Source organism: Salvelinus namaycush, chromosome 5, assembly GCF_016432855.1.
Source record: "Salvelinus namaycush isolate Seneca chromosome 5, SaNama_1.0, whole genome shotgun sequence".
NCBI lineage: Eukaryota > Metazoa > Chordata > Actinopteri > Salmoniformes > Salmonidae > Salvelinus > Salvelinus namaycush.
The window spans coordinates 59,303,712-59,317,635 of record NC_052311.1 but is presented as its reverse complement, the minus strand read 5'-3'; the positions used below and the strand labels follow the sequence as shown (position 1 = coordinate 59,317,635).

The window sequence follows — 13,924 nt, the reverse complement described above, 5'->3', positions numbered from 1 at the left end:
ACAGCTCAGATCCAGGACAAATCTCTGCTAATGGGGAAGGGGGAGGAGGTGTGTGTGTGTGTGTGTGTGTGGGGGGGGGTCAAGGCAAAGCTATATGTTCCTCTGATGGTGCCTGTCTAGGCCTCATTGTGTATTTACAGTATATCCATGGTGAAAGGCTGTGTTTGTTTGTGTGTAGATGAGTTCTACTAGACTTACTAATGCCCCACAACACATTCCCCTCACTGGGCAAGTTCAGAGGAGGATGGTGCTGGTAATGCATTTTCAGGGTGCTTCACTGGGTTTAGACACGAGTGGCGACAGCCAGGACTTGAGGAAAAAGCAGCGAGGGAAATGTGTGATCTCAGCTCCCAGCCCTTGAACTTGGCCCTATGAGACTCAGCAAACCAAAGCTAAAGGTTCCAAAAAAGAGCTCATTGAAGATTACTTGGAATACTGATGCAGGGTGGAATCCAATTCCAGTGAGAAGCCAGGGGACATTCTGAGAAAGCAAATGATGGATAGATGCTGCCGTTGCTCCTGCTGCAGAGGAGGGCCACAGAGAGGACATACATATGGATGGGTGAACAAGCATTGAACAACCAAGTTTTCTGGGACTGTGTGTGTGTGTGTGTGTGTGTGTGTGTGTGTGTGTGTGTGTGTGTGTGTGTGTGTGTGTGTGTGTGTGTGTGTGTGTGTGTGTGTGTGTGTTGCAGCCTGTGAACCATGCTGGCTGCTGCCCCTCCCCAGCCCCTGTTTGTCTGTCAAGGAATTGTTCTGCTGCTGGTGTCATCTTACACCCGGTCCCCTCTACCCCCTCCCCTCTCTCTGATGATCTGATGAGAAAAACATGCGTGACAGACACAGAGTAAATCTATGACTACTCTACCATGACAAATGGTACATTAAAGTTTGTTTGCCATTTGTGGTGTTTGTTTGTCAGGAATGGATCCACTAGGACCCTGGAACTCTGCTGTTGTTTGTTTGTGCTCCTCACAGTCAATAGTTAGGGGAATACTGTATTTCCCGACCCTCGTTGACAATTCTTTAGGAGGCAAAAGTCTGTTTGTGCTTGTGTTCCAGTTCCAGCAGGCGTTCCATCTCCATCTCCTCTCTCTTTTCCTCCCAGAGGAGAGTGGGTGTCAGTGTGACAACGTTGTGTATTCTGATTCAACATTTAAATGTAATTACTGCCTCCCCATGTGTCAGTACTCGGCTCTCGTTCATCAAAGACAGTGGGAAGAAAACACGGCTTAACTGCCAATAAACATTTTGTTTTTAATTCATTTACTGAAGCGTTGACCGAAAGCGCTTTACTTTACTCCTGGATGCTCAATGTTAATTGGAAGAAGTAAGATCCTCTGAATCCGAGGGGTCGGGGGATTTGAAGCCTTTATCTAGAGCCGAATCAAAGCCGGCGTTAATAATACACCAAAAGTAAGGAAATGTTTGTTGAAAGGTGTGGAAACTGGAAACAACAACACACATGCATAAAAATAGAGCAATGAGGGGTTGGGTATGAAAATGTACATTTTCTATGACTGTGGTCTCACTCAATCAAAGGGCCCTTAGAACCTCAATAGGGGCCATTGTTGTTTACTTTCCAATACAGAATGATGTATGTTTTGGCTGGTGCAATCAGATTTCTTCTCTGGGGGATAACTAAAGGATTATGTTATTTTACAGAATAATGCAATAGCCTATATTGCCTACTGTGCTGTAACTATGGAAAAAGTACCCTAGAGGTTGTATTTGCTCTAAATGGGTTTTTACTTCTATTATATGCAGGCATGTTGATATTGCATAACCATTCAAAGGCCACATCAACTGATTTTCTAGCACATAATAACACACACATGCACACACACACAGCCAAGATTAGTAGCCTATCAAAAGAAAGACCCACTGTTTGGAACAGTTGAATGTGAAACCTCCTTTCCTAAGAGGCACACTAATTGGACATTGCAGAGACTTGTAAGTACAGCGACAGTTTATAGTAAACTATCATTGGCATAGGCCACTACACAAATGATTGACACGCTAATGTTGACTCCCATCAGACGATTGCCCCCAGTGGCTGAAGTCCTCACGTTAAATAACACAAACAGCAGTTGCACAGATGAAAGAAAAATCATTGCACCATGCCCGGGGTCTGTTGGCTGCCTTTAATAGACATTTACTTTATTTCTAGATCGTTTCATTGTTGACCTTTTCCGTGTAGCCTAGTGGTGGTGCAGCCTTTTCCACCTGGCTGCGTTTGGCTATGAAATTATTCATTGGAGACGTGTGTTTAAAAGCCGTCTCAAATCCAACCCCATGGCTGTTTATGCACTTACAACGAGACATAGCCTAGATGTCCCCCCTCTTAAACCTATCGAACGCTATTTGGTCTGGACTTTCGGCTGAGTGAGGTCTGTGATTCAACTTTATAGGCTACTAGAGGTTAGGCCACATTGTTACTTTCCATATAGAATAATAACACAATAGTGTTGTCTGATACATTACAAATACAGGTTCCATAATAGGCTAGTATATATTTTAATATGAATGACACACAGTGGCCTTTGATAAACTTCTGTAAAGGTCGGCTAAAAAAGAGATGGAGAGCTTGCTGCGGCGGTCTTACAACATAACGTGGTTTCCTCACGCTTCAATCCCCATGCAATTCCACTCTGTGTTTAAAATATAAAGCCCATTCAAAAATAAATGAAATATGGGTGAGATAGGGGGTGTGTGGGGCGAGAGAGGGAATGTGTCGGGGTGGAGAGGTCGATTCCTAGCTGGTGCATTTTAAGGTCTGCTTGGCTGCATTAGGGGAGTGTTCCCAGTTTATCTCTACTAGGCTATACATGTTGTTCGTTTCAGCAGAAACAAGCACCGTGTTTTCCCCCACATCTCATTAGAAATTATGATCGGTGATACCTGCGGCCAACCTCATAGGCTACTATCCTTCGCCTGGTAGACTAGTGCGATCTAGAGGCGGATATAAGCACTTTCTCTCCGTCCTTCTCTCTGCTTTATCTCTTTATTTCTCTTTCTCTTGCTCTCTCTCTCTTTCACTCACTCACACACACACACACACACACACACACACACACACACACACACACACACACACACACACACACACACACACACACACACACAAACCACTTGCTTCAACAGCGACTTTTGATGTCACCGCAGACCTCAGTGGCAACAAGCCCGGATTGCACGAGTTTTGGTCTAGCCTTACGTCTGCCTATCAAATAACCACGTGCACTAACATGATGGACTGTTTCCAAACGATCAGCAAAAAAAACACGCCGCATAGCCTACACCAGATAAATAACCGAATGCGTAAAATCAACAAAAACCGCATCACCTCGCCACTGTGCGCTTTGGTAAGGATCGGCGTTAGTGCCATTGAACCGGTACCTCGGGTAAGCTCTTTCAGTAGCGGAACTTTGTCTCAACATCCCTAGAAAACTATAGTTCCTCGGAGCAAAAGCGGAGCCGCAATATTACCTCCTCTCTAATCCCCGTCAGCACAGCGCATCACTAGGCTACAGTTTGACGCAGCGCGCCCTGAACGGAACGCGGAGCGAGCATCTCATGAGTTTATAGCAATAGCGCAGAAAAACAACCAGCAAAAAAATGTGACAAGAACAGTTTTCTTACCTGTTCCCATAAGGCAAAGGACGAGGTAAAACGGCAACATTTTATCTTGTCTTCTGTCGCCGGTTTGGCTGTGTTTTCCCCGAAAGTGTAGGACGGGAATCTATTGTTCCGTCAATGCGACTGGGGTGAGGGCTGCCGCTTGCTGGTTATTCTCCGCCGCCGTGCAAAGCAATATTACTACTTGGGTAAATCAAACGTACCGGTGATATCTCTGTCTCTGGAATCGTATGCTTCTCAAAGCACTGGTATTGTCCGAACACTTTGCTTACAGTCATTTAGGAATTATTTTCCATAGTTAGGAACTTTTCCAATATGACAGCGTATATGTATCCTCTGTCCGATCGATGTATTCCTCTTCCCTTTCAAGTTGTTGCGACTCACTGCTTTTGAATGAAGTACATCTCACCCTCTGTTTGTCCACAGTAGTGTCCTGAAGGCTATTCTCTCTTTTTCCGGTCGGTACTGATGCTGAGTTGCGCTCCGTCCTGCTTCTCGCGCAGTTCTGCCTAAACTCAATGAAGTTGCTACTCTCTCACCCCTCCACTCGAGTTTCACTCTCTTGCTCTTGCTCTGCTCTCTCTCTGTATCTTCAGCCAACACAGTCTCACATTCAATTCGCGCATATATGTACAAAATGTATTTCAGCAGATTTCGTGCGTTTTTGTGCATTTTTGGGGTGTTTTGGGGTGGTTCAATTCGTTTGAAAATACACGAATTTCTGTGCTACTTAATTCGTGCGAAAAGACACAAATTTAACCAGTAGGTGACACACAAGCCGTTGCAACAACCATGTAGACGCGATAATTTGTATTTCATTTTTGTTCTTCTTAATGGCTAATTCAACGTCATGAATATACAGAAATGTTGTCTTTGTTTAACCATGTTTTAAAATGTGTCGTTGTATGCCTATATGTACTGTTTTAGACTTGCTGAACAGAATTTTTGAGAAAAGACGCACATTTACCTGCGACTTAATTCGTGGGAAATATTGTTTTATTAATGCCAATGCTGTTTTCTGTGCTTGATTTCGCTTAATACTTTGGATACTGGTGCACTTGTAATCAGAACGCCTTTTTGTCATGTAGGCAACCATACACGATTTTCTTCATAACCCATTTCATATTTCGTGGAGCCTAAATTACACAATTTTCTTCATAATGCATGTATTACATGTTAATGTAAAATAATGAATTATGTTGGCTTACACTTATGGCCTTTCCAAGGCCTTTCCATACCTTAAGGGAACATTTTAGCACTCGCCATATGGTTAGTGAGAAACGCCACATTGCAAATGTAAGGTCCCTTACTAGACGTCCTGCAACGTTTCTAAAATTCGCGGACGGCGTCGGGCCGTGCGCGGGGGAGAGATCTTTCAGGAAGTCATCAAACTAAATCTCTCGGACGTTCGGTTTCCGTTTTATAAAAATAACACATTTTGGTCATTTTTCCGCAGTCTAGGAAATTCCCACCAGAGGGAAAATAAATAATATTGCAAATGCACAAGCACATTGCAAATGCATGTGGCCTTTTCTCCTAAACGGAAAATATTTCGAAGACGTAATGGACAGTTGGCCCCGAACAAGATGGCGTCGAGGCCTCAACGCTTTTTGAGTTATGGCCATTTTTCTGGGATTAAAGGTCAAAAACGTAAAGTAGGGTGCTAATTTGACCGCTTCACGTCAAAGTACATAAGCATACGGTGTCAGGAAAAAAAGAACCAGCCATTTATCTATCGTAATTTAAGAGAAATCGTACATTGACAAATTGGTCATGTTCACAAAAAGGAGTTAAAAAAAAAAAAAAGTTACAGATCCAGTTGCAGTGTGTTCAGACGAACATTTTTTAAGTGGGTCTCGAAGCTCTGCCACTGCATCGCAGTGCTAGCTGCGCCACCAGAGTCTCTGGGTTCGCGCCCAGGCTCTGCCGCAGCCGGCCGCGACCGGGAGGTCCGTTGGCCTAGCGTCGTCCGGGTTAGGGAGGGTTTGGCCGGTAGGGATATCCTTGTCTCATCGCGCTCCAGCGACTCCTGTGGCGGGCCGGGGGCAGTGCGCGCTAGCCAAGGGGGCCATGTGCACGGTGTTTCCTCCGACACATTGGTGCGGCTGGCTTCCGGGTTGGAGGCGCGCTGTGTTAAGAAGCAGTGCGGCTTGGTTGGGTTGTGCTTCGGAGGACGCGTGGCTTTCGACCTTCGTCTCTCCTGAGCCCATACAGGAGTTGTAGCGATGAGACAAGATAGTAATTACTAGCGATTGGATACCACGAAGAAAAGGGGATAAAAGGATGGAGTGAAAAAGTACGGTGCTTAAAGACACACAAAGCCTGCAATGGCATTGCCATTATCTCCAGGCCGTGCCGAGTTCAACGAGATGCCCCGCTTGACCGTAGCTAGCTCGGTCTGAGTGCAGCGACAGGGACAAGAAGAAGGACCCAAATGACCCTTTGACCTCAATTTCATAGTTTTTTGCTTTTGGGAGACAGAGAGAGAACCGTTAAGGTTAGAAGCACAATTTGACCTCAGGAACGTTCCTAAGGTCCTCCCGATCTGTGCAAGCCTAACATTGACCGTGTGGCATTAACCCTTAATAGTTAAAAGAAGGTGTTTACATCAAACAGTTTACAATGACATGTCTCCCCATAGGAATACATTGCCTGCTCCCCTAAATTCAACCTGAAGCCTATGTGGGTTAATAATGCCTTATGAACCTGTCTTCGATGACAATCCATCAGGCCACTATGAGGTCTACCTGTGTCGATTCTAAGCTTCCTGGAGCAACCGGAAGTGGTTAAATCACCCTAAAAGTGTTTGCCATACCCAACCTGCATTTTGAGAGAAATAGTGCATTCAACCCTATGTAAATCAGTGAGTTCTTAACGTATAGACTTAAAACTCAGGATTCTGTAAAAGCCCACTCCAATGAGGATATGTGTTTACTTTCAGCTTCCTGTGCCAACCGGAAGTGCCATAATTGGTGTCAAAAGGGCTGTTTCGAAGGGTTAAAAAAGTCAAATCTTTCCAAAACTTAATATATGTGAATAGGCAACCCTCATGAACTGTAAATCAGTCATTCATCCCATCAGATTTCAAGGAAAAATGTACACACCCACACAGAAAGGATGGAGTGACACAATGAGGGGCTTAGAGGCAGACAGTGCCTGCAATAGTTACTTTTGTTTGAACTTTTAAAGAACCGTCAGACCTAGAGTTCTGAAACTTTACAAACCTGTTCTAGAGCTCAGGTCGATTAAGCACGGTGAGTTATGTGGCTCTAGAAGGTTCTCGGACCGATAAAAAGCCTCGGTGCATTTGCATTGACTTCAATTCATTTTGAGCATTACAAAATGGTGACATTTAGAAAAGTCCCAGAGTTGCAAGACTAGGTGCATTGAAACCGGCTCGGCCCATAGAGACGGACCCCGACATTTCTGTCCGATAGCTCATTCAAGGACCCCGTAGCAAGGCATGGAAAAAAGTGGAATTTCAGCACCAATTAAGGTTTTGCTCGGGCACCGAATGACCTATCGAGCCGAAACTTGGGATTCGAGGTCGCCTCACATAGGGCTAAACATAATGTGAAAACTGGACCCGCAGCTAGAACATAACTACGTATTATTTGTTTTATTATGGTTTAAATGGAAGGCGCTGTGAATTTTGGGCCTGCTCTGAAATATGTGATAGTTGGCTTCTAAACGAGTTGGAAAAAGTGAGTTTGGAGTCAGATGGTATCAGTTTGGTGTCTGAAAATATCTAATTAGCTGATGGACACTGACTTGCTAGTTGACTTTTGTGCATTTGCAATATGTTTCAACAGTGAAAAACCACCAAAATAGCATTCTGAAATCACCACTAAAAATGACATCACCATAGCCGTGCCGAGTTCAACGAGATGCCCCGCTTGACCGTAGCTTGCTCGGTCTGAGCGCAGCGACAGTGACAAGAAGATGACCCTTGACCTACATTTCAAGTCTTTTGCTTTTGGGAGACAGAGAGAGAACTGTTAAGGTTTAGAAGCACAATTTGACCTCAGGAACGTTCCTAAGGTCTCTGTGCAAGCCTAACATTGACCGTGTGGCATTAACCCTTAACAGTTAAAAGAAGGTGTTTACATCAAACAGTTTACAATGACATCTCACCCCATAGGAACACATTGCCTGCACCCCTAAATTCAACCTGAAGCCTATGTGGGTTATGAATGTCTTATGAACCTGTCTTCAATGACAATCCATCAAGCCACTATGAGGTCTACCTGTGTTGATTCTAAGCTTCCTGGAGCAACCGGAAGTGATAAAATCACCCTAAAAGTGTTTTGCCATACCCAACCAGCAGTTTGTGATATATAGTGCATTCAACCCTGTGTAAATCAGTCAGTTCTTAACGTATAGACTTAAAACTCAGGATTCTGTAAAAGCATACCCCGATCAGGATATGTCTTTACTTATAGCTTCCTGTGCCAACCGGAAGTGCCTTAAAATTGGGTCATAGGTGCTGTTTCGAAGGTTTAAAAAAGTCAGATCTTTCCAAAACTTTAAATGTGTGAATCGGTCAACCCTCATGAACTGTAAATCAGTAATTTCGCTAAACAGATGTCAAAGAAAAGCTCTCTCTCACACACACACACACACACACACACACACACACACACACACACACACACACACACACACACACACACACACACACAGCAAGGATGGAGTGAAAAAGTATGGTGCTTAAAGACACACAGAGCCTTAAATGCTTTTAGGGGGGATCCAGACTTCCATACCCGCTCTGGGAGCGCTATACTACCGCCCAAAATCAATGGGTGCTGGCCTGAGTGATTTATGGAGGTTTTCTAAGTCCAAACTTTTCATGCACCTGGTATTTTTTTGGGGTTACCAGGCGTCATTTTTCAAAACGGTTGAAATTGCTTTTAGGGGGCATCCAGAGTGTCACATGACCGGATGAGGTAACTATTCTTGTTCTTCTTGTAACTTTCCGGTAGGCTAGAAGCTTTCCGGTGTTTTGCTGCTCGACACAGGTCGACGCAGGTATTGCACTTGATTTATCGTTATCGTAACCGTAGATGCAGCCAAGTGGAAATATGAAAGCTTTCTAGCTATTTCGCACTGACGGTAATTTGAACACAAGAACGTTTCTAGTGAAAAGGTGCTTACACTCAGAGCCATGTATTTACACTCAGCCACCCTAGCCTTATTACGGGTTAACGTTTTGGTAATTTTGGTTGGCCAACAAAATGTAAGACTACAATGACTGCATACGTTTCCCCAAATGTTATACGAAAAAAAAATGTTTTGTTATTGATGGACAATGGCAAGGCTGCCATTGTATTTTCAGTTACATTCTGTTCAATAAAAATGGTTTACACGTTTATTTTTTAAGAAATACATGGAACTACAACCGAATAAAACACCATTAACCATCATGCATTGCTTACATTCATTCTATCCTGAAAAGTCTGTTCAGAAAAAATCGAAAACAGTACATATAGGCATAAAACCACAATGTTTTAATAGGGATTAAATAAAGACAATATATATATAACCTCTTATGGTTAAATGGTTAAAAAAAGACAAAATATCTATATATTCATAACGTAAAATAAATAAATACAGGCGATCGCGTCTATGGTTGTTGCAACGGCTTGTGTGTCGCCTACTGGTTCAATTCGTGTCTTTTCGCACGAATTAAGTAGCACAGAAATTCGTGTATTTTCGCACGAATTAAGTAGCACAGAAATTCGTGTATTTTCAAACGAAATGAACCACCCCAAAAATGCACAAAAACGCACGAAATCTGCTGAAATACATTTTGTACATATATGCGCGAATTGAATGTGAGGCTGGGCTGCTTCAGCAGCGCATACATACACTCTCTTTCTCTCTCTCTCTCTCTGTCTCTCTCTCTCTCTCTGTCTCTCTCTCTCTTTCTCTCTCTCTCTCTCTTTCTCTCTCTGTCTCTCTCTCTCTCTCTCTCTCTCTCTCTCTCTCTCTCTCTCTCTCTCTCTCTATTTCGTCCTCTATTTCTCGTAGCAGTCTGCTAGGGGAGATAATCCACACTGACAATCATAGGATCCCCTGAATTTAGGCATACTGAAATCTGCTGTGAGCTGGAGCTGAGAACGTCCCTTTCCCATTGACAAGAACACAAACTAGTGACGAGGGGTTCACTGTTGGTGTTATTGGTTGACAGGGGACAGAGCATCGGGGGATTAACATCCATATGCAAAAAGGGGTTGAATCTCCAATATGGAGAAGGAGCTATACAGATGTTTTTATATTTATGTATTTATTTCACCTTTATTTCACCAGGTAGGCTAGTTGAGAACAAGTTCTCATTTGCAACTGCGACCTGGCCAAGATAGAGCAAAGCAGTTTGACACATACAACAACACAGAGTTACACATGGAATAAACAAACATACAATCAATAATATAGTAGGAAAATCTATATACACTATGTTCAAATGAGGTAGGATAAGAGAGGTAAGGCAATAAATAGGCCATGGTGGCAAAGAATGTATGATCTTAATTTGAGCCAGTTTCATACAGCAGGAACATAATCCTGCAGCAACAGGGAATGTGATTTATTATGTGGATTATAATTCATTTACATTTTTGTAGGGGTTGAAAGGGTAATATTTGGGTAAACACCCATTGTTTTGCATGTCAGCAATCAAGTGTTCGAGATTCAGTTGAAGTAGAAAGTTTACTTGTATATATTATCTACAGTTGTAGTCAGAAGTTTACATACACTTAGGTTGGAGTCATTAAAACTCATTTTTCAACCACTCCACAAATTTCCTGTTAACAAACTATAGTTTTGGCAAGTCGGTTAGGACATCTACTTTGTGCATGACTCAAGTCATTTTTCCAACTATTGTTCACAGACAAGATTATTTCACTTACAGTGGGGCAAAAAAGTATTTAGTCAGCCACCAATTGTGCAAGTTCTCCCACTTAAAAAGATGAGAGAGGCCTGTAATTTTCATCATAGGTACACTTCAGACAATGTGACAGACAAAATGAGAAAAAAAAATCCAGAAAATCACATTGTAGGATTTTTAATGAATTTATTTGCAAATTATGGTGGAAAATAAGTATTTGGTCACCTACAAACAAGCAAGATTTCTGGCTCTCACAGACCTGTAACTTCTTCTTTAAGAGGCTCCTCTGTCCTCCACTCGTTACCTGTATTAATGGCACCTGTTTGAACTTGTTATCAGTATAAAAGACACCTGTCCACAACCTCAAACAGTCACACTCCAAACTCCACTATGGCCAAGACCAAAGAGCTGTCAAAGGACACCAGAAACAAAATTGTAGACCTGCACCAGGCTGGGAAGACTGAATCTGCAATAGGTAAGCAGCTTGGTTTGAAGAAATCAACTGTGGGAGCAATTATTAGGAAATGGAAGACATACAAGACCACTGATAATCTCCCTCGATCTGGGGCTCCACGCAAGATCTCACCCCGTGGGGTCAAAAGGATCACAAGAACAGTGAGCAAAAATCCCAGAACCACACGGGGGGACCTAGTGAATGACCTGCAGAGAGCTGGGACCAAAGTAACAAAGCCTACCATCAGTAACACACTACGCCGCCAGGGACTCAAATCCTGCAGTGCAAGACGTGTCCCCCTGCTTAAGCCAGTACATGTCCAGGCCCGTCTGAAGTTTGCTAGAGAGCATTTGGATGATCCAGAAGAAGATTTGGAGAATGTCATATGGTCAGATGAAACCAAAATATAACTTTTTGGTAAAAACTCAACTCGTTGTGTTTGGAGGACAAAGAATGCTGAGTTGCATCCAAAGAACACCATACCTACTGTGAAGCATGGGGGTGGAAACATCATGCTTTGGGGCTGTTTTTCTGCAAAGGGACCAGGACGACTGATCCGTGTAAAGGAAAGAATGAATGGGGCCATGTATCGTGAGATATTGAGTGAAAACCTCCTTCCATCAGCAAGGGCATTGAAGATGAAACGTGGCTGGGTCTTTCAGCATGACAATGATCCCAAACACACCGCCCGGGCAACGAAGGAGTGGCTTCGTAAGAAGCATTTCAAGGTCCTGGAGTGGCCTAGCCAGTCTCCAGATCTCAACCCCATAGAAAATCTTTGGAGGGAGTTGAAAGTCTGTGTTGCCCAGCAACAGCCCCAAAACATCACTGCTCTAGAGGAGATCTGCATGGAGGAATGGGCCAAAATACCAGCAACAGTGTGTGAAAACCTTGTGAAGACTTACAGAAAACGTTTGACCTCTGTCATTGCCAACAAAGGGTATATAACAAAGTATTGAGATAAACTTTTGTTATTGACCAAATACTTATTTTCCACCATCATTTGCAAATAAATTCATTAAAAATCCTACAATGTGATTTTCTGGATTTTTTTTCTCATTTTGTCTGTCATAGTTGAAGTGTACCTATGATGAAAATTACAGGCCTCTCTCATCTTTTTAATTGGGAGAACTTGCACAATTGGTGGCTGACTAAATACCTTTTTGCCCCACTGTATAACTCACTGTGTCACAATTCCAGTGGGTCAGAAGTTTACATACACTAAATTGACTGTGCCTTTAAACAAATGATGCCATGGCTTTAGAAGCTTCTGATAGGCTAATTGACATCATTTGAGTCAATTGGAGGTGTACCTGTGGATGTATTTCAAAGCCTACCTTCAAACTCAGTGTTTTTTTGCTTGACGTCATGGAAAAATCAACAGAAATCAGCCAAGACCTCAGAAAACAATTGTAGACCTCCACAAGTCTGGTTCATCCTTGGGAGCAATTTCCAAATGCCTGAAGGTACCACGTTCATTTGTACAAACAATAGTACACCGGTAAAAAGACCATGGGACCACACAGACATCATACCGCTCAGGAAGGAGACGCGTTCTTTGGTGCAAAAAGTGAAAATGAATCCCAGAACAACAGCAAAGGACCTGTGACCTGTGAAGATGCTGGAGGCAACAGGTACAAAAGTATCGGCAAATCTGACCACGACTCCATTTTGTTGCTCCTAGCCTATAGACAGAAACTAAAACAGGAAACGCCCATGCTCAGGTCTGTTCAACGCTGGTCCGACCATTCTGATTCTACGCTTCAAGATTGCTTCGATCACGTGGACTGGGATATGTTCTGGATAGCGTCGAACAACAACATTGATGTATACGCTGATTCGGTGAGCGAATTTATTAGGAAGTGCATCGGTGATGTTGTACCAACAGCGACTATTAAAACCTTCCCCTACCAGAAACCGTGGATTAATGGCAGCATTCGCGCAAAACTGAAAGCGCGAACCACTGCTTTTAATCATGGCAAGGCGGCCGGAAACATGACCGAATACAAACAGTGTAGCTTTTCCCTCCGCAAGACAATCAAACAAGCTAAGAGTCAGTATAGAGACAAAGTGGAGTCGCAATTCAACGGCTCAGACACGAGAGGAATGTGGCAGGGTCTACAGTCAATCACGGACTACAAAAAGAAAACCAGCCCCGTCGCGGACCCCGATGTCTTGCTCCCAGACAAACTAAACAACTTCTTCGCTCGCTTTGAGGACAATACAGTGCCACCGACATGGCCTGCTACCAACACCTGCGGACTCTCCTTCACCGCAGCCAACGTGAGTAAAACATTTAAACGTGTTAACCCTCGCAAGGCTGACGGCCCAGACAACATCCCTAGCCGCATCCTCAGAGCATGCGCAGACCAGCTGGCTGGTGTGTTTACGGACATATTCAATCAATCCCTATCCCAGTCTGCTGTTCCCACATGCTTCAAGACTGCCACCATTGTTCCTGTTCCCAAGAAAGCTAAGGTAACTGAGCTAAACGACTATCGCCCCGTAGCACTCACTTCCGTCATCACGAAGTGCTTTGAGAGACGAGTCAAGTATTATATTACCTCCACCCTACCTGACACCCTAGACCCACTCCAATTTGCTTACCACCCCAATAGGTCCACAGACGACGCAATCACAATCACACTGCACACTGCCCTAACCCATCTGGACAAGAGGAATACCTATGCAAGAATGCTGTTCATTGACTACAGCTCAGCATTTAACACCATAGTACCCTCCAAACTCGTCATTAAGCCCACCCTGTGCAACTGGGTCCTGGACTTTCTGATGGGCCGCCCCCAGGTGGTGAGAGTAGGAAACAACATCTCCACCCCGCTGATCCTCAACACTGGGGCCCCACAAGGGTGCGTTCTCAGCCATCTCCTGTACTCCCTGTTCACCCGTGACTGCGTGGCCATGCACGCCTCCAACTCTATCATCAAGTTTGC

At 43.7% G+C, this 13,924-nt stretch overlaps 1 protein-coding gene across 1 annotated transcript in view; it reads right to left on the bottom strand.

Annotated features, from left to right (window-relative positions):
* LOC120048549 (kin of IRRE-like protein 3) overlaps nucleotides 1-4,123 on the bottom strand; it is a 46,775-nt gene extending 42,652 nt beyond the window's left edge. The window contains exon 1 of the mRNA XM_038994627.1: nucleotides 3,640-4,123. Coding sequence (XP_038850555.1) covers nucleotides 3,640-3,679 — 40 coding nt within the window. The 5' untranslated portion in view covers nucleotides 3,680-4,123. The remainder of the gene's footprint in view (nucleotides 1-3,639) is intronic.
* Nucleotides 4,124-13,924: the final 9,801 nt, after the last annotated feature.